Source organism: Paroedura picta, chromosome 10 (genome assembly GCF_049243985.1).
Source record: "Paroedura picta isolate Pp20150507F chromosome 10, Ppicta_v3.0, whole genome shotgun sequence".
Classification (NCBI taxonomy): domain Eukaryota; kingdom Metazoa; phylum Chordata; class Lepidosauria; order Squamata; family Gekkonidae; genus Paroedura; species Paroedura picta.
In genome coordinates this window covers 59,878,736-59,900,027 of record NC_135378.1, presented here as the reverse complement: position 1 = coordinate 59,900,027, position 21,292 = coordinate 59,878,736, and the positions used below count along the sequence as shown (strand labels likewise).

The 21,292-nt window shown below is 42.2% G+C and overlaps 1 protein-coding gene across 11 annotated transcripts in view; it reads left to right on the top strand.

Annotated features, from left to right (window-relative positions):
• The window catches only part of JADE1 (jade family PHD finger 1), a 63,130-nt gene that overhangs the window by 12,332 nt on the left and 29,506 nt on the right, over positions 1-21,292 (top strand). For 6 of the 11 annotated variants that reach the window (XM_077300309.1, XM_077300311.1, XM_077300305.1 and 3 more), the window contains exons 2-4: positions 6,028-6,105; positions 19,527-19,603; positions 19,698-19,772. In XM_077300309.1, coding sequence (XP_077156424.1) covers positions 6,054-6,105; positions 19,527-19,603; positions 19,698-19,772 — 204 coding nt within the window. In that variant the 5' untranslated portion in view covers positions 6,028-6,053. Of the gene's footprint in view, positions 1-563; positions 1,286-6,027; positions 6,106-7,305; positions 7,537-19,526; positions 19,604-19,697; positions 19,799-21,292 lie in introns of those variants that run through there. The other 5 variants (XM_077300314.1, XM_077300312.1, XM_077300306.1 and 2 more) reach the window with 4 other exon arrangements.

The window sequence follows — 21,292 nt, the reverse complement described above, 5'->3', positions numbered from 1 at the left end:
CTCCCAGGAACAGCTCAAACAAGCAAGTTGGAAGTCTGTAGTGGAAGGAAGGAATTGCCTCCCTTCATTAGCAGAAATCACCCACTGGAACGCTATTATTCTATGATTCTATGAACAGGCTAATTCTTGAACCATATAATCATTTCTACTTTTATAATTTGAGATATATAGAAACTTCTGAATAATCAGACTTTCAGATAACAGAGACTCTAGTTTCCTTGGGCTACAAAAGAACAAACAGGGTATAAGGGGGGAGTGTATGCTTGGCCCCAGCCTGGTGGGCCCTTCAGGAGCTCTTGCAGTTTCAAAGGGCCTATAAAATGGAGCTCTTCCGCCAGGCATTTGGCTGGGGTAAATGAATGATCTGTGATATAAAATTTTATAGGCCTCCTCTCATAAAAGCCTCAGAAGAGCTTCCCCCTGTAACAAATAAGATCAGAATGATCTAATATCCACAAGTAGGCTGTGCTGAATTGAAATTCTAGTTACCTTATAGTTTTAATTGTATTAAGTGGGTAGCTGTGTTGATCTGAAGTAGCACAACAAAATTTGAGTCCAGTAACACCTTTAAAGGTGCTATTGGGCTTAAATTTTGTTGTTTTAATTGTATTGTTTTATTTTATGATGTGTACATTTTAATGTATTTATTGTATTGTAAACCTTCCCAAAGGGAAGTTATATAAATCTGGTGTGTGTGTGGGGGGGTCAGGATTGCTTGGTGTAGTGGTTAGGTGTGCGGACTTTTAATCTGGTGACTGATAAAGCTGTTCAGACCGAGCAGTAATATCAGGGCTCTCTCAGGCCCATTATGCATGGCCACCGAAACGGCAATTTCGGGTCACATGGAAAACGCGGAGAGGGAAGAAGCAAAGCAAACCGCTTATGCAAGGGATGGGCCGCAACAGCGGCAAAACCCAGAGTAACCGATTATGCACGCGGTGACCCCGGTGCCGCTTCTGGTTGCACCCCGGTCACCCGGAAGCTCCGCTTCTGCGTTTCGCTAATGCGGCTTTTTCGGCGGCATGCACCGAATCTGCGGTTGGTTGCAGCCGGCGCTGTGTGTTATCGGTGATTTTAGGCGACGCCATTCCACCCCGAATGCAGACCTTCCCCTCCGTGTATAATGGGCCTTCGTCTCACCTCCCTCACAGGGTATTTGTTGTGGGGACAGGAAAGGGAAGGAGATTGTAAGTCACTTCGAGACTCCTTTGGGTAGAGAAAACCATCATATGGGAACCAACTCTTTTCCTTATATGAATGTGTGCTCCAGGATTGATGTATTTAGGTGAATGTTTTATACTCCTGTTTCTGTATTTAGGCATCTCCCTTTTGTTCAGTTGATGCATTGCAATAAGACATATTTTCTATATGTACTTGACTGTGAGTCTGTGATGCAGAAGCCAGTGGAGCAGCTTATTAGAAGTTGCAACTGGTATGAAAATCAAACCAGTTCAGCTTTTGTGCACCATGCTAGATGCAAATAAGCTTGGCAGCTGATTTCTGAGACTGCACCTGGAAGGCGTGCCTTGGGATTTGGCTGCTAATGGTTTGGCCAGCCCTCATTGTCACTGGAACTGAAACATGGCAAGCCAAAGCCTCATGAGATTTGATGCATGTCCTAGAGTACTTGTCACTTCAATTCACACTGAACATGCTCTGCTTCACGTGTTGTGTCACATTGTTTCCGCTTTTTAGCTCCTTTCCTTCACCCTCCCCTTTTCCTGACCTTTTCATTCTTTGATGCTCACTGGCTATTTTTGTTTTGTAACTGAGAGCCAGTATTTATTGCATAATTTAGTGCTTGGGAGTATTAGCTCTACTGAGGGGATGCATCACGATAAGAGATTTTTTCATCTGAAAGGATTCCTTCACAGAGTCATTTTGAGTGTTATAATGTCAGCACTGTAATAGTTCACTGGAGTTCCAGCATTTTAACCAGCATAAAAGCTGCCTTGCTGCACTGAGCTCCTCACAAGGAGGGTGGGTAAAAATAATTCCTGTTGAAAGTTAGTGGTCCTCACTGGGAATGGGTATGAACTTGGAAAATTGAGGTTTGCGCAGGCTTGTGGGTTTGCATGAACCATAAGCCACCATGAACCTTCCATTTCCCATTGGTTTGTGAGTTTTTTGATGCAGTTGAATGGATCCTCTGTGGGCTAGAGCCCCCAAGGACATTATCTCCTCTGTCTGGCATACACCCTTCACCTGTTGAAAGATGCTCTAAGGTTTGGAAGCACTTGCTGGAGTTGGGGTGTTGGGTGGACTCAGCTCTGAGCTATCTTGTTCACGCCTTGATGAGGGACTTAGCCACCGGTTACCTTTGCTCAGGCTAACACACTCTTCTCATTGCAAAGACCCCCATGTGCTTTGTAGTGAGAGTGGATTCTACGGGTACTTCTTGTGAGTGGAAGAAGTCTGCCCCCTGCCTTCCAGAGGTTGAACACAAAAACCCATCCTGCCATCCCCCCTGGAGCCTGGCCGTAGCAGGGCATCCTCATAGTTACCTTCCCGTGATCTACTCCTGGAGCTTGATGAGAAGTGTGTGGGTCCTCAGTTGAGGAGCCGAGTAGGTACCTCCTTTGCTTCATGTAAGCAGACAGGTGACTCAGAGCCCTGAGTACACTAGACACCACTCCAGTCAGGGAGAGGTATTCACAAATTCCAAAGAGGTATATAGGCTTTGCCCCTCTGCTTGACATGAGCAGAGGGACAGGTGCATCAGAGCCCTGAAGCACCAAATGCCCAACTGTTTACTGTAATAAGAAATTATTTTCTCCACAGTAATTCAGTAGCAACCACCCCCCTCTGCTTTCTCTGACTCTGATGGGGAGGGGATTCTCAGCCGAGAAACCAATGAAACAAAGCCCCTCTGCTTGGTGTGAGAAGGACAGGTGCCTTAGAGCAGGGGTAGTCAACCTGTGGTCCTCCAGATGTCCATGGACTACAATTTCCATCCCTAGTCATCACTGTATCCTGGGATCTTGAACCCCAACAAGTTAATTGCATGTTGAACCACTACTTTCTTTTTTGATCTAGCCCATCAGTTTCATTGGGTACCCCTTGGATACTATTAGGGGAGAGGAAGAAAAAGTCCTATCTATCTACTTTCTCTACCTCAGACATAAGATACTATCATGTTCCTTCTTACTTGCCTTCCCCCCCCCCCCTGAAATGAAAAGCCACACACTTTTTAGCATTTCCTTGTAAGGAAAGGTTATCTGATCCCTTAATTGCTTGGGTCGCCCTTTTCTGTACCTTGGCTAGCTCTATGGCATCCTTTTTGAGATATTGTGATCAAAATTGTAAACAGTATTCCAAATGTGGTCACACCACAGATCTATATAAAGGCATTATGATAATGGCTGCAGTCGCAGTGAGTCAATATTTCCATAATGCTATCCCTGAAGAGCCTAAGGTCTGTTTTTCCTGGTTAGTCACTGCCTATCCTGATTCAAACAGTATATTAGTTTGTCCCAATGAACCTAACTTTATAGTTCCACTGAATTTCATTAGTCATGTCTGTTGCCCATTCAGCAGTTTTGAAAGTTCCTTTTGAACTACAGTTTGCTCTGGTATTCACCATGATGCAGTCTACAAATTGGGTCACTTCCATGCACACCTCCAATTCCAAACAACTTATGAGCAAATTGAGTAGCGCTGGAGCAATACCAACCCCCACAGACTTCTCTGCTTTATTTCCTTCATTGTGAGAATTGTCTGTTTGCTCTTACTGCCTATTGCTTTTTTATATATAAAAATATATCTTGAATTTCTTTTGAAGAGTCCAATCAGTTTATAATCCACAGGAGAATTCTGAGTACTTCATCATATTCTGAAATTTGCCATGTATTGGTGCTGCCCACTTTCCAGAGATATTTATGATATATATAGTGAATACAGATCTAGGTATGCATTTAAGTCCCACTAGAGGTTCTGCAGGCATGGTGTGTGTGTGTGTGTGTGTGTGTGTGTGTGTGTGTGTATGGAGGCTGGTATTCACTGAATCTCACCAAGCTGTTCTAGGAGCTCCTCTTGACTTTCAGGAACAGTATTTTTGGGAAGTTACGGGGTGCTGCAGGAAGGAAGAATGGGCAAAAATTATTCATACTCTCATTCTAGATGGGATCCAAGCCATTGTTTGCAACATTTATAAAGAAGATGAGGATGCTAAGCTAACATAATTGCTAAAACCATTTAGAAATATCAAGAGGTTATAGAATTATTCTTTGTTATCAAACTAATTGGAAACTAGATGCAGATTTATAAGACGTCTATACAGAGCTTGGCTGCTTTCAGAAGGTTTTGTAACATTTATATAATTATCATTCCTAATGATGAAAATGTTGTACCTAGAAAGGGCATTGCTGTCACAGATGTTGAAAAGAGCCTTACCGGCGGTCTTTTCAGATGTGCACATGAACTTAGAAAATTAAAACAAAAGCCCTTGCTCTGATATTGTAAATTCCAACCTGATTCTTATTGACACTTCCATGAATCCGGATGTTAAAGACTGCAGCAACTTTAAGCAGCTGTAGCAAGTGTGGCCATAGGTATATGTGAAGAAAAGTTGCCTTTGCAACTTTTTTTGGACAGATCCTGAACTACAGATTAGAAATACCTAAAGGTTGACAGACAGATGGTTGCAGTAATGTGATGACATAATTCAATATTTATCTCAAATTATGGCTTCTTACAATGCTGTTTGCTACCCTGAAGTGTCATTGCAATTGTCTTGCCATGGTGGGGACCTTCTAGGAACTGGATTGAGTGGATAGTCCAACATGGATCATGGATGTGAGCCAGCTTGCTCATAGCTTGAAAATTTGAACTCATTTTCATTCATGGTCGTAGCTTCCACTGTGGAAAGTCATATGACTATTCCTGAACAGCAGGCCGCGGAATGAAATCAATGAATTTAGTGTCTGAAGCTCTCCTGTGTTCTCTGTGGTAGAGCAATCTAGATCCACTTTATTTAATTGTTGTGTTTACATCCCACCTCTTTGAAACTCCAAGTGGATAAAAAAATTAGAAAATAATGAAGTAAGGAAAACAGTATAAGAGATACTGGAAATAAAGCAACAGTGGGGTCACAAACATTAAAAAACAATGCAGTTCAAATAAGATAATGTACAAGCCTGTTGCCTTTACAAAAATGCCCTCCTGACCAATTCCATTTAAAATAACTCTTATTCCTTTCATAAAAATGTCCCAAACAATTCCATTTTATTCATTCTGTGGAATTTATGCTTGCTGCTCTGTGGATGGATGGATAGAAGAAGAGAACTGATTTTTTATGCCGTACTTTTTACTACCCAAAGGAGTCTCAGGGAGGCTTACAGACCCTTTTCCCTTCCTTTCCCCACAACAGACGCCCTGTGAGGTAGGTAGGGCTGAGAGAGCGCCAACAGAACTGAGCTACAAGAACAGCCCTTAGAGCAGGGATAGTCAACCTGCAAATGCTGGCATGGTCTCATGGGAATTGTAGTCTATGGACATCTGGAGGACCTCAGGTTGACTACCCCTGCCTTAGAGAACTGTGAGTAGCCCAAGGTCACCCAATTGGCTGCATGTGAAGAAGTGGGAAATCAAACCCAGTTCTCCAGATTAGAGTCCACTGCTCTTAACCACTCCACCACATCTTAATTACCACTCTAGTTCTGATCCTCTCCAGAAAGAAGCTGCAGAATGTAAATATTTATTATAGGATAGTCTTTTTAGATAGTATGAAGGCAAAGCATACTGTTGAAGTAGCTTTAAAATTGCTGCTATCAAAGGTACAAAAACCCATCTACAGCAACCTTGGGATGAGCACAGCTTTAGGACTCTCATCAGCCATTCTCAGATATCTTTTTTTTGTCCACCCCACATGATGTGCTCCCAGTTACACATCTCCAGGATATTTACTGTTTGTTTTTCATATGCTGCTTAATACAGCTTGCTTGCATTTTGTGAGCTCTAAATCCTGGGATGCCGCTTGATGACTGTGTGTTGTTATTGTGGGTTAACTCCTCTTGTATTTCTTCACAGGCTGCCTGCTGTTTCCCGGGAAGATCATGAAACGAGGCCGGCTTCCCAGCAGCAGTGAGGATTCCGACGACAATGGCAGTAAGTGCTCCTTCTGTTGTGCTTGGATCACGTCAGGGTTATGAGTTTGTTTAAAAAACACTGCTTTTAATTTGATGCTTTAAATAACAAAGGTGTTTTGCATACCAGAGGCCGAGTGTTACTATGAAAAAGCGTTTTCGAAATCAAACAGATTTCAGTAGGTGAACTGTGGTAAAGCATCCAAAGCTTTACTACTGATTACACAGCGTGCAGTAATCTCTCTCTCTTTATAAACGTAAAGCTATTTTGTAGCACAAAGAGTTCAAGAAAATTTACCCAGCACCAGTTAGAAATGTTGTCAAGTCTTTAGCATGTAATAAAGAGATGAAAGTTTGATCTGGGGCTGCTTATCAGACTATTCTAGTGCTACAGATGGGGTTCATAACGTTTCTTTTTCAGGTGTTTATACACAAACTCTTTATGGTTTAGAAACCTTCCTTTAATCTGTAATAATTTTCCAGTGTGAAGGCAGTTCTTCCCTAATGACAGTTTTCTGGATGGAATATGAGATCTACAAGAGCCTTCATTGGTGTTAGACTCTGGCTGTAAAAAGGACCAGAAAGGGCATCAGCTGATGTCTGCTTTCCCTTCCCCTTACCTGGCCTTTACTTCTCCTACCGCTGTATCTGACCTTGACACCATACCCTATTGATTGTGGTACCTCATGCCTCTCTGTTCTGCTCCTCCAAACACATCTTCAAGTCAGCAAGTGATGCCAGCTCTTACCTGGATTTAGATAGGACAAACAAGTAGAGGGGCCCACTAGATCTGGATAAGACAGAAACATCTCTCATCTGCTATAAGGCAGACAACAGAATGGCATACTTCCTGTCCTCCGTCCTGTACAAAAATAGTAGCCCAGACTTTGTTGTCTTTAGTGAGCTTTGCTCTTCATGTAGACAGCAGGATTGTTCACCAATCTACTTCAGTTTAGGACAAACCCAGAGCTTTAGAAACTTATCAGGTCCCCCAGCTGCAAGCTGTAGTCTCAGAGCCATTGGTTTGCACTAGAGGCTTGTGTATTATTATTATTGTTTAATAATTTCTGTCCCTTCCCTAAGGACCAAGGGCAGCTCACAACAATTAATTCAAACGAGTTAAAACATTAAAAAACAGTTTACATTAAAACCAGGAGGGAGGGGAGAACAAAGTCTTAGCCTGAGCCTCTGTTTAAATAATGCAGGTATCTGTGAAGTCACAGTGAGTCACCAGCATGTGGAACCTTCGATGGTCACATGGTAAAAATTAAGGCATCAATCCCAGCAACTGCAAGGAGTCACCAGCATTGCTTTGTATTGTTCTCGTGGTTACTTACGTCCAAGGGAAATGAACCTAAACCAGCACAAGCTGAGTACTTCCCTGACATTTTTGTACTCCGCTGCTGTCTCCTCCAAAGGAAGTTGGTGGGGAACAACACTTCTCACAACTAAAGCAAGTATCAGAAATACTTCCCAGGTCCTCTAGACATTTATTTTCTAGAAATGCTGAGTTAATCCTCAATGACTAGTAGGCTAAATTATCTAGTTTTCACACAGGAAGACCATGGGTGATGAGATCTGTCTTTTTCTTGATCAGGATCAATCAGTAAAGAATTTCTATTGTAGTTATTAGTAGTGATTTGGACCCTTTCTTTGAATCCAGCTAAAATTTGTAATTTCCCTGTCAATATGGCCAGTAGGGAGAATGGTAATTTTCTCTACTCAAGGTTAAATTTGTAGAAAGCTTGTTCAAGTTAGGGCATAACATGGTCACTATTGATTGATTAAACAACAATTTATAAGTCTGAAGTGACTTTCTTCCTCAGATGTTTCACGTCATACCTCAGAGATTCAGGATACCACCAATTTTCCTGTTTCTCATCTAGAAAAATCACTTACGAATGTTAGCTTCTTTCCTGAGGTCCAAATGCAGGTGCTAACTGCAGTGCAGCCAAAGAAAGCTTGTGAATTTCTGCCATTTCTGTTTATCTCCAGAATCCTAAGATGGATCAAAACGGAGTGAGCAGAGATGGTAAGACATGACTTCTTCGGGTAGTAAAACAGAAATCATTGTGGGGACACTGTATTGGCCAAGGAGATGATGGTTTCCCTACTTGCAGGAACTTTTATCAGCAATCTCTTGGCCTAGTCATGTTACTGAATATTCTGCATATACCCTAACTTGGGATTTATATAATTAATTGCTTGAAGGCTAAGTGACAGCTGTTCTGTTTTTTTTAGCCTAAGTAAAGTATTAGATACATGTTGAAGAAAGTCTGGTAATATACAGAAGGTTTCTTCATTATGGGCATTTTGCATTCATTGTACAGCTTTATTATGTTCTTAACAACTGGAGTTTGGCATACTTCTCTTCTGGAAGTTTAGGATTAGGACAGAAAAAGAGAAGAAAGAACTCTTAAACTGAAATCAGCTTTGTCTATGAAAGGTGGATCTGGATGCTGAACAACTGTTTTGGTGAAAATCATTTTAGGATACCACCAGTACCATTAGTGGAGACTCTATTTGATTATTTAGAACAGTTCCCAAAAGTGGTTTCAGACTTTTATGTAACAGTTAGAAAGAGAGGATAGTAAGTGCCCTGATTAAAGTTACAGTTAGATCTAATAAGTGCCCTATTAGTTAGAAAGGCCCATACTTCCAACAGTATAGTAGGATAAGGCCCTTGGCTGATAATAGCGTGTATGCTTTCAGATACAGTGGTGGCCACTTTGTTTACACTGGAGACAGAAGTTCTTGAGTGAGTTAAATCTGGATAGTTCTCTTAGATCAGTTATTCCCAAAATGGGCGCTACTGCCCCCTGGTGCAGCGATCCAGGGGGGCGGCGATGGGCCACAGGTGCATTTGGGGGCGATGAATAACTATTAAAATTAAAAAAAAATTAATTTCCAGGGGGCTGAGTAATATTTTTTCTGGAAAGGGGGCGGTAGGCCAGATAAGTTTGGGAACCACTGTCTTAGATCTTCCATAGGAACAATAGCTTATGTATATTTAACTGCTCAAATTTTGGATGTAATCCTGAATGAGAAATGGAAGCTTTTGCTTTTCTTGTAAATTACCATTTTTAATTAGTCTGAGAGAAATCTTTTTGAACATTGAGCTTATGGAGAAGACAGAGTTGTCTTGGGACAAAATGGTCCATGTCCTACTTACTTTCCCAAAGGGAGACACTTCCCACTTGTTCAGGCTGCCTTGCTGTACCATAAGGAGCTGTTGTTTTGCTTACCTATAAATCTCCATTCTCAGTGGCAGGGATGGCATTTGTGAGGAGGAATATCATTTTCTTTGTCCGAACAAGTTGTAAAATATTTATTCTCTACTTTTATCGATTATGGATCTCTTAAAGGCATTACATCTGATTCAGCACAAATGAACACTTGTCTTTTAGGATGGAAGGTGCTATATAAGTGCAAATAGTTTGGGTGGCCCTCCTGAAAATTGGTGTAAAAGAAAAAAATGTCATTTAAAAGTAAGATCATAAGAGCCCTGCTATGTTAGACTAATGGTCCATCTAGTCTAGAGTCCTCTATCACAGTGGTCCCCAACCCTCGGGTCAGGGACTGGTACTGGTCTGTGGATCAGTCGGTACCAGGCCGCGGCTCCTCCTTGTCCTCCTTCCTGGCTGCTGCCTCGGGGGCTGCCCTGCCACTCTGCTGCCGGCTCACCTTTGGTGCTCTCCAGTGGCTGCCATAGCTGGGGCTCCCCCTCAATGCAGCGCTGGCAGCGCCCCCCCAGTGGGCAGTGGGAAGTCAGGGGCACCGGCAGGAAAGCAAGCGGAGAAGGGGCTCAGGCAGTGGCAGCAACGTCGGGAAATGACTAACTGTTCTTGTGAACAATAATTTATGATTTTTAGGAACCTCCTTTTTGCAGCATCATTCAGTACAGGTTTATCCAGTCAATGTGAGGGTGGTTGAAGTCATACACTAGCACATTATTACACACTTTAGTCATTTCTCTTATTTCCTTCTTCATTATAAAATCAGTGTCAAGGGTTTAATGAAATGGATAATAGTACATCTCCACTTTTAAGCAATGCGTAGGACTTAGAGTCTCCACCTATAATGATTCTGACTTCCCTGCTGTTTTTTAGTTTATATGACTATTTCCTATTTGATATACATAGCAACTGCATCCCCCAACATGTGTCTCCATGTCTTGCCTGTACAGCAGGGATTTCCCAACCTTTTTTGAGTCAGTGGTCACTTTTAGAACTTTAACACAGGGCAGTGGGCAGAATCATAAAATATCTGCTACAAAAGGTTGAGCCAACTACAACATGTCAGGAAGCAAGGTTGTATATAACTTTAATAGTATCTCTTCACAGCCAATCAGAAACCCCACTGGGAAAAAACCCCAAAAGCCCTTCCTACCTTCTAAAATTACTTGGCAGGAGCCAGGAAAGGTATTAACCGGCATCATGGCACCTATGGACACCATGCTGGGGATCCCTGCTGTAGAGTTTATACCCAGGGAGTAACCATGTATCATTGATTTTGCCCATTCTATCATGTTACTGATACATCCATTATACGTAAATTGTCATTTTTATCCCAGAACTCTAGCTCCCCATATTGGTTTGGAGGCTTCTAGCATTGGCATCTAGACACCTATAACACATTTTCTTCAACTTCTGTCTTTGATGTAGCCCTAAATTGGGCCTACACCTGTGCAGGTCAGCCACAGAACTACTTTTTCCAGCTAAACGCTATTGAAGGGGCACCGCTCCCACCCCAGAGCCAGCGTAATGGCTCTCCCTGCCCAATCTTCATGGGCTCTGGAAGCAGGCAACCCCTTCCCTCGGTTCCTGTTTTGCTGCCATTGTGACCTGAACCGATGCTGTCACTGGCCTGGCAGCAGACCTATTTGCCTCAAGGCCACTTCTGTTATGTCAATATACTTGCAACATTGGCATGGTGACCACTCCAACCCCCTCCGTACTGGGGTCTGGCCTGCTCCACATTTTCACTGTTTATGTCTCCATATCATGAGCCAGATGAAGAAATGGCTATGGCATCTCATTATAGTTCTGAGCAAGTTTCTAAACTAGCCTTTCTCAACTTCTTTACCGTTGAGAAACTTCTGAAACATTGTTCAGGCTTATAGAAACCCCAGAAGTGATGTGATAGTGCAGAATATGTTTGAACAGACCTACCCAGGGATCCACCCCTTCCCACTCCCTCCAGGCCCATCATTGGTCATCGGGCTTTACATAACCGTATATGGGCATATCACTCAATAAATGTTTAACACATTTTAAAAATATATTTAAAAGCAGAGTTGCAGTTATCTGTAACTGTTCTTCAGTATCTTTTGTGTAGACTTACATTCCCTCCCTCCTGCCTCACTGGGAATTCTCAAATGGTTGCTTTTTTCTTCCATCTGGTGGTTCACGGAGGCCTCACAGGAACCGAGGGAAGGAGTGCCTGCTTCCAGAGCACATGATGGTTGGGTATGAAGAGCCATTACACTGGCTCTGGAGGGGAAGGATGCTAGTGAAAAAAGAGGGTGCTTATCCGAATCTGTACAGATTTCTGTAGTAGGAAGGATAATGTGGTATGCTGCTTTCCTTGCAGAAGCACAACTTTTATGTCCTCTTTAGGGAACTCTGACTTCAGAGTTTCTTCCCACGCTGCCTCAAACATGCTTGCTTGAACTTCCCGGCTCAACTCCCCTGTTAAAAGCCCCTGTTCAAAAGCCCAGGATGCAATCCAGCAGGGCTTTCAAACTAGGACTTCTAACAGGGGAGCAGGCCCTCCGGAAACCTGTGTGCCTTTGTAATTTTTGTGGTAAAACAGCTCCATGGAGAGTCGATGTGGATGGAAAATTATTTAATTTAAAATGTATTTATTATTTACTGCATTTATTAGCCACCTTTCTACCTGATAGGAGTTCAAAATAGATTACAATATAAATAAAAAAGCACAAAAATATATTTAAAACACTCATTAAAATCAATAAATTAAAACTGCCAGTAGGCAGCCAGAACTAATCAGATGCCATTGTTTATTTATTTAAAACTTCAGATTTATGAAAGATTCAGTAAATCTGTACATATCTTCTATCTGGGGGTGATAAAGTTTTAGCAACAAAAAATAGATAGTGAGTGGGAATCCTAGATTAGTGTGGTAATGATAGGAGGATAACAAACCCTTTTATCTTGTTAAAGATAGTGGTAGTGCAATCTTTGCTATAGAGTATTATAGTCTGCCCTCCAGCACTTTGACAAGAGAAAACAAGTAGGTATTCTTGTTGAGTTAATTAAAGAAGGTTTCCTTGTGTGGTAGTGAGTGAGCGGCTTTAACTTCAAGGTGTGCATTTTCCTGCAACGTGTCCTAATGTTTACATACTGAAAGTACTGCTCAGCACAAGACTCAAAGAGAGATAGCAATATTGTCTCAGAATTGAGAACAAGACAGGTCAGATGAAACGTTTTCCATCGCCCTAAACTTTGAGGATAATACAAAACTCCTGCTGTTTCTTACTACCACTCCCCCATGTAAATTAGAGAAGACTTTACCTCTGCTCATGTATGTTATGGGGACTCTGGCAATGCTATCATCCACTGAGTTACTCTGTTTCGGTGGACTGAGGAGAGTGTAACTCTGCTTAGGATTGCAGTGTCAGCAAGATAAGGATCTGTACAAGTATAAATACAAGTATTGGTTGGACAAAACTTTATTGAAGAACCTTGGACAGTTCTTGACATGTCAGCCTCCTCTTGTGACAATATGCCAGTAAATGTGAGTTAGAACAATAATCCTGAGCGTCTTTGGACTGAGACCTGTCTAACTCCAGTATGCGTCATGGATCAAATCCTGTCCCCATATATATCTTTTTCCTCACCCCCTTTCCCTTTATTTTTAAAAAATACTGGAAGTTCTGCTTCCAGTATTTTCCAGATCAACCTTAGGTCAGGACATAGAACAGTTGTTAATAATCATCAGCTGGAGACCTATCTGTCTCACAATATTATCCTTCAAAGAGCTTGGGACAATTTACATGGAACTGGATAAGCATATGGAGCAGAGATCCATCGGTGGCTATTAGACACAAGGTATAGTTGGAATGCTATGTTTAGTGCAGTGATATTCTGTATTCTTGGTGCTGGGGGGCGGGCACAGTGGTAGGACTTCTGGAGTTCTAGCTGGTGGACCTCTTGATTGTGGACCTCTTGATGGGATTTTGGCCACTTCGTGTTGGACTGGTTGGGCCATTAGCCAGCACAGCTTATGTTCTTCTCTTGTTGTCATAATAATCCTAGATTGAAAGATTGGTCTAGGGTCATGGCTGAGTGGAACTTGAACCCATTTTTTTCCAATTCCCAATTTAACATTCTAACTACTAAACTAAGCAGGATCATTTAACATATACCATATACTTGGTGTAGACAGAGCTTTGGTCCCTATATATGATTTTGACAACCCCTTTCTTTTTAATGTCTCTTCTTCTCCAAATCCTTAGGCATCCCATCCCTCCCTGGTTTCCTCAGGATCCTAAACCTTGGAGCATCTTTTATATTGCTTTGCTATTCCCACTTGCTGCTGCTTGAAAGGCTTCACACGGGTCATGAATGTTTTAAAAATGGCTAGCTATAATGAATTAACACCATTCAGAAACAATATATATGAAATGGGAAGTTCTTAAGTGGGGAAGTGCTGCTGATTTCAGAGCTTGGATTAAAGTAGGAGCAGGGGAAAGCACAGATCTCCATATTTTAATATCATGACCAAATCTAACTATTGAATTACTGCTTTATTGACTTGACACACATTGCAATTACATTTTTAGCCAGGCAAGTAACACTTTGCCCACATATAAGACATGGGAACAAAGGCTAGTTGCAGACCCTGATGCTTTGTGAAGCTTGGTGTACCAGAGTATTTATGCAGGCTGAGAAAACCAGTTACACTTACCAGGTAAGTAGAAAATGCAGTGTTCTGTATAGAAACATATAGTGTTCTGGATCAGCAATTGAAATAGGAAGCAATTGTGCTGTTGAATGAGTTTGTAAGGCTTGTATGAAGCCACATTAGTAGTCTGGCAAGTAAGAATCTTCATTTAACAGTCAGTTCAGAAGTTTGTGTAAATTCAAAAAGATGAGACTCCTCTTTCATGACCGTCAGTGTGCCACAAATGTGTAGAATATAGGTATGTGTTGACAATTTTATTTATTAGATTTCTATGACTTCCCCTCTCAGTACAGCTGTCTCGGGGCTGTTTGCAACAAATAAAATATACAGTCATAATAAAACCACTCAACTTTAAAACCATTAAAATATATCAAGTCACTGTAGCTGCCAGGTTATCGATTAAACAGCTGCCTTCTAGTCCAGGATGGGAGAGGGCTCCAGATGGTGTTCTGTCAGCTAACTGGCCTCAACCAAGTGCCTGGCAGAAGAGCCCCATTTTGCAGATCCTTTGGAATTGAGGTAGTTCCTGTAAGGCCCAGATTCCTGGTGGATTGTGCAACCGTCAGCTGAACTTCATCTCCTGGCCCCTTTTTACCCAGTCGTGGAGGGGTTGAGGATCAGATAGCTCAGCTTGATCCAAGCTATCACTACTTCCAGACAACTGGCAAATGTTTTTGGGGGTGAGTCCGGACAGCTGTCTATCAGGAGGTAGAGTTGGGTGTCATCCGCGTACTAATGGCACCCAATCATGCTGGTATATTTTGGAGGTGTGGATATGAATGAGTACTAGTTTGGATCACCTGGCTGGGTTCTCACTCTCTGGTGTGGTTCCAAGAATTATCTGATGAATAATACTGTTATAGTCTACTTTAGAAGAAGTAAACGGACCGACAGATTTGCTGGTGGCAGTAATGAAAGTTAAGGGGATTGAACATATACCTGGATCCTGGTCTTTCTAGACATTGAGCATTTTATGGACAAATGTATATGATATAGCTGCAAATGATAATAAATAGCGTACCTACAGTAATTTAAGATACATTAAAGTCAATATAATCCAGGTTAGACCTCTGACTTCTGGTTCAGAACTATTTATTTTGCAGGCGGTTTTCTGCAGAGAACTTGCCCTCTGGCTGTGGTGCATTGTGCTTTGCCTTGCATGGGACTGATGGGTTGATTGTCTGTGAGCCAGTGACCTTGGCAGGCTGAGACGTAAGTCTGAAATAAGGTTTCGTGACAAGAGGTTGGCAGCTTGGATCGTTCTAACCACTTCCACTTTCTCTTCCCGCTGTATGGTTTTCCAACCAATTGTGCTGTTGGCAGCCGTGCCCACACTCACTCCAAGAGTGCCCAGAAAGAGTCTCAGCAGATGGAAATGCCAGCACTGAGGAGCAACAGCAGTTAGGCGAGCATCTATGCTGGAAACTCTGTTGTGCTGTCTGATTTAGCAATGTTAGCAGCATTGTATTTACAGTAGGGAGAAAGTGTGTGCAGTCTCCAAGAGTGCTCAGGCTTTGAAGTGTCAGTGAAATGATAGCAGCCTGGAGCTCTCATGGGACACAGCTGGATGCTCTGCAGCTGGTTTGACAACAGTGTGCTGCATTATGTGCTCTGTAGCTAATCTTCTACCATGCAGCGTAGCATATTGGTTGCTGGGTACGCTCCCTGGGACACCGGATATGCTCTGGCAGCTCATGGGGACTCCTTCATTTTTAAAACATTGAATCACTCTTTTCTTGTCCTCTGGGAAAAGAAGTTTGGATGGATATATTTGCAACAGAAAATATACACAGGAAGATGTTCAGTATGTGCTGAAAAACAAATACAGTTACTGACGTGTAAAATACATTAATCAGAGTAATTTCTCCTCTGTATAAGTAGCATAAGTAGCAGGTTATTAGTGATTACTAATAATGTTTGTAAACACTACTTTGGAAACTCCCCAAATCAGTGGAGCAAATTGTTTTGTAGTTTTCCAAACCAAGATGTTAGCCATTGTTATTTTAATTAGATCATTTAAGCATTTTTGTGTCTTAATGAAGTTTTAGAACTTTTATTATATCACCTTGCTTATTCTTCATTCAAATGAACTTGATGTGAAAAAAATGTGTGATGTGAATATGTACCTTTCAAAATCTATCCATATAGGCATACAAGTGATGTTCTACTTTCTTCTGACCGTATTTGCTAGGGATTTTCCATGAAAACTATAGTGATAAAGGTTATACCCAACAATACTCCTGTCTTTTTTAATGTCCTTAAATAAATATAGTAAGTATAATTAAAGAATGCATGTAGACATAAATGTCCTCCTTGGAAAAAATGGGCTTTCCCCAGACAGAGACTGAAAGTACTGGAAAACTGATTCTCTTGAAGGCATCCTTTCAAAGGAAAAAGAAACCTTGAGTCATCTAATTTGGGAGTCTTTTTCTTTTGAGTGTCATGTGTCATGTGGAGATGCTTGGCAGTGCTGCAGATCTAAGGCTAAAATGTTTTTGAAGAAAGTATGCTTTGACTGGCTGTGTAGAAAAGCCCTCAGTCAGTGTGGCCACTGGGATCTGTTGAAGGTGCCTCACATGGTGTCACAAGCTTGCCATCGGGAAAACTCACTTACTGGTAAAGGTAAAGGTATCCCCTGTGCAAGCACCGGGTCATGTCTGACCCTTGGGGTGACGCCCTCTAGCATTTTCATGGCAGACTCAATACGGGGTGGTTTGCCAGTGCCTTCCCCAGTCATTACTGTTTACCCCCCAGCAAGCTGGGTACTCATTTTACCGACCTCGGAAGGATGGAAGGCTGAGTCAACCTCGAGCCTGCTGCTGGGATTGAACTCCCAGCCTCATGGGCAAAGCTTTCAGAAGGCTGCCTTACCACCCTGCGCCACAAGAGGCTCATCACTTACTGGTACAAATAAGTAAAGCTGTCCACAGTTTTCTTTCAAGCCCCCCTAGGCTCCCTTGCTTCTGTTGGGTTCTAGGCTCCCTTGCTTCTGTTGGGTCTGTTTCCCTCTCTTCCCCCCCTTCCTGTTGCTGCTTCTACCTTTATTATTTATTTATACGTAATATAAAAAATTATTTAGCCTGCTACAATCTGAAGACTTCTGACGGGTTATAATATATAAATAACCCATGAACTCCCCGTAATCTCATAAAAAAGAGCAAAGAGATAAGATTGGCTGCCGCCATTGCAGCCATTCCCCCATGGCAGCCATCCACCATGGGTGGGGTTCAACAGATGTTACCAGATGTTGCCTGAGGAGGGGCCCCATTGTTCCTATCCCGGGCCTCAACCAAAGACCTGGTGGACAAGTTCCATGTTACAGGCCCTGGGGAACTTTGATAGCTCTGTCAGGGCCCTCTGCTCTCCCAGGAACTCATTCCATCTGGTTGGGGCCAGGCCCTGGCGTGGGTTGAGGCCAGGCATGCTTCTTTAGATTCTTTACTTCTCTTAAAATTCTCACAGCGCCACCTATCTCACAGAGACAGTTTGGTGTAGTGGTTAGGAGTGCGGACTTCTAATCTGGCATGCTGGGTTCGATTCTGCACTCCCCCACATGCAGCCAGCTTGGGTGACCTTGGGCTTGCCACAGCACTGATAAAACTGTTCTGACCGAGCAGTGATATCAGGGCTCTCTCAGCCTCACCCACCCCACAGGGTGTCTTGTGGGGAGAGGGGAGAGAAGGTGACTGTAAGCCGCTTTGAGCCTCCTTTGAGTAGTGACAAGCAGAGTATTAAAAACAACTCCTCTTCTTCTTTATTGGTACAGATAAGGAATGTTTGCCAGATTGCAGTTATGTCAAGATCTAGTGGGCTTGGGCTTGCTTGGTCTATCCATGTCAAGAACACTGGATTTTGTAGTATAAGCCCCAAATATCCATAGAGTATTTTGGTTGGCTTTTAATTGAATTTTCAAGGATTGATTATGGCTACCATAACTAGTATGATTTAGGTGATATACGTGGTCATTATCTTTCTGAGAAAGTGATCCCCGAAGGTATATGTTGGCATGTTTTTATCTTGTATACAGTATATACAGTAGCTGGCTTGGAGCCATATTACACTAAATCTATCTATAGTATATGTTGATATGATTAAAATGATTCACCTGCTATTTAAAGAAAAAAGAAAATGCATTATACTTTCAAGTGTAGAGAAGTAGAAATTGTAGGAATGATCTCTATAATTTTCTGGGATATTACCTCCCTTTCAATGTATGTGCCTGCCTAGTCTATTCATCCCCATCCTCATCAAATTCTCTTGCAACCCAAAGCAATTCTGACAACAACTTCTTTTGAACTTATTGAAAATCTCCCCCTTCAGCACAGCCAGTTCCCAACTGTTGGACTCTTTAATAGTCCACTATAATAATTTTTGTATCAAATCCTGAAAGTACTTCCTCCACCAAGAGAAAGTACTTCATCCAGTTATGTTCTGAGATACTGACAGGATGCAAATAGAGTATCGATTTTTCTTCAGTTCTGGTTTCAAAATATGAAAACAGGTCCATACAATCCTCCATATTTTTGCCATTTATAATTCCACCAAAATGTAAGCCATTTCCCCCCATCTCCCTATATTCCTAATGTTTCTTGTTGCTTGGCTCACGATTTTGATTTATTTTGCAGTTTCCATTAATATAATGTTTGGAAAGCTAGGCACTGTAGTTCAATATGTGAAACTCCGCATATGGTGTTTAACATGACTTTTTTTGTTGCTATCAAGTCATAGCTGACCTTTGGTGACCTTGTAGGTGTTCGAGGCAAGAGAGTCCAGGGATAGATGACTGTTGCCTGCCTCTAGCTAGTGACTAGTCTTCCTTGGTGGTCCCCCATTCAAATATTAACCAGGGCCCATCTTGCTTAACTTATGAGATCTGACGAGCTTGGACTAGCCTGGGTTTTCTTCTAAATTCAGGGTATAAAAAGCCAGTAAAGTCTACCATAACACCATAGCATGTGAAAGGGAACAGATTAGAAGTCTTAGATTAAAATGAGTAGCCGTGTTGGTCTGAAATAGCACAATAAAATCAGAGTCCAGTAGCACCTTTAAGACCGAAAAAGTCTTAAAGGTGCTCCTGGACTCAGATTGGAAGTCTGCATAGCAAAACTTCGATTTTCTGGTGTTCTTCAATAGCTTGTAGCTCCTCTTCTAGAGGAAAAACCTCCCAGAAGAAAAGCTAGAGGCAACTTGAACACATGCTGCCATGTCAACACTGTAGTTGGTCCAGCAAAAGATACAATTTCAACAGTTCAGGGATCAGTGCAGCAGCTGCTGTCGTGACTGTATACAGGGATGAAGAAAAGTCACGTGGAAGTGATCACAGAAAGATAAAACGGAGCCAGTGGTTTTCCTCCTGCAGGTTAATGATGCAATGCAATGTTTGAGGTGTGGAATAAAAGCTCTTGCTGTCTTTTGTGATACAATTCCACTGAAGTAAATATAGATTGCAACTGAAAACGCTCCTCAGCAGACCTAGGCACTGTTCTCATGTATGTGCTTTCTTCCCTCTCCTAGGCTTGTCAACCTGGTCCCAGCATTCTAGGCATCGGAGGAGTTCATGCTCCAGGCACGAAGATCGGAAACCATCAGAGGTATTTACTTTGAAACGCCCTTGCATCTTGCTAAAACACACATGTGCCTCCTTTTCCTAATACTTTTTTTCTTTCCTTTTCTGCTCCGTCTCAGCTGGCAACCAGCAACCTTTCTTCTGGCCAGGAGATCAGGGAGCTCAGCTGCTGCCACAGTCCCTGCCAGCATCAAGTTAGTTATTTAGCCATGAATACTGGGTTAGTTTGGCACCAACCCAACCTAGTTTTTTTTTAGTCGTTTTCTTTTGTTTTCTTTCTAAAAAGTGTATTGGGGAATTTGTCTTTGGTTTATGGTGAACGATGAAAATGTATCTTTAGGCATGTTCTCTGTTGTTCCCTAGCCATTTCTATGGCACAAATGAATACCTTGTTTGGCAAAGTGGTCAAACCAGAAATTTTGGTCTCTTTCAGCGCTTCATGTGCGTTGATTTGAGAAATCCAGATCAAAGGAGGAAATACAAATCTGTTTGAACTTTTCGAGGTGGATTACCAAGTGCAACATGGCACATGCCTGACAAATTGGCAGATTGTCTCAGGCTACATCTGAAAACTAGATGAAAAGGAACCTTAGAAGGCTGGACTACTTGGACCATGCATGGTCATAAGCAGATTCAGATATATACTTTGGGTCTTGGGCCCTTCAGAACTCTTTAGCCACAGTTAGTACTTTATGATGTGTACATTCTTTGCCCTAAATGAACAAATCCATGTGCACTCTTGAATGTGTGAGCTGTTTCATTTGTCCAGTGGCTGAAGCAGATACGCGTATGAAAGAATGCACACACAGGTGTGCATTTTCCATTGAAATAAATGGGAGAGCACTTGCTGCTTGTACTTCCATGCCTGTCATACATCACTGAATGGGGTTGGTTTTGTTTTTCACTCTGTGGCCTCTGCCCCCCCCCCCCCCAGCCACACAATGCCCATTTTGTATTTTTAATTTATACTGAATACGACTCTTCTTGACTCCAGTATGCCGACTGGAATATCGCTTGCCTTGCTCCCTATATATGACTATCTGTGTGCCAGTCAGCCTTTCAGACATAAGTAATTCTGCAGTGTTGGCTCCAGGCATGCTGGTTGCATCTGCAGAGCAGCAGGGATGGCAGTGCAAGGCGGTGATTCTTGGAAATTATATCCTTGATGTTCCATTAAATCCTCCTTTGTCTTGTAGCCAAAGCAACTCACCACAAATGTTCAGGCTCAGAAATGTTCACACCCTGTTTTCCCCCAGACAGTTTGAAATCAATAAGTCGGCATACGAAAAAATGTATTCAGTAGCTGCTGATGTATGGCAATGTATTTGTACTGCCCCCTTCAAACAATAGCTGCTTAAATCGTGTTTTATTTCCGTTTTCTGAGCAATCTTTTCCTTGTTTATCTTGGACAGTTGTACAACTGTCCTTAATCTGTAAAGAAAATGTGTTAAGACTTTTGACGTCTCTCTGGAATGATGCAGCTTCTCTAGGGAGACAAGAGCAGTTATTAAGGCAGGTGTGATCTTTTTCAAGCTTTCTGTGATGTGTACCTCATTTTGCACAAGGAGGCAGCGTGAAAATCTGCCAATCACAGCTAAATGAGTGACTCTGTGGTCCCTGCAGTCCATCACATGAGTTTGATTGGTGGTACATGGAGCCAGGGAGTCTCTTTTTCTGTGATATTTTAAAAGGCTTGCGTACCGCAGTCACAATC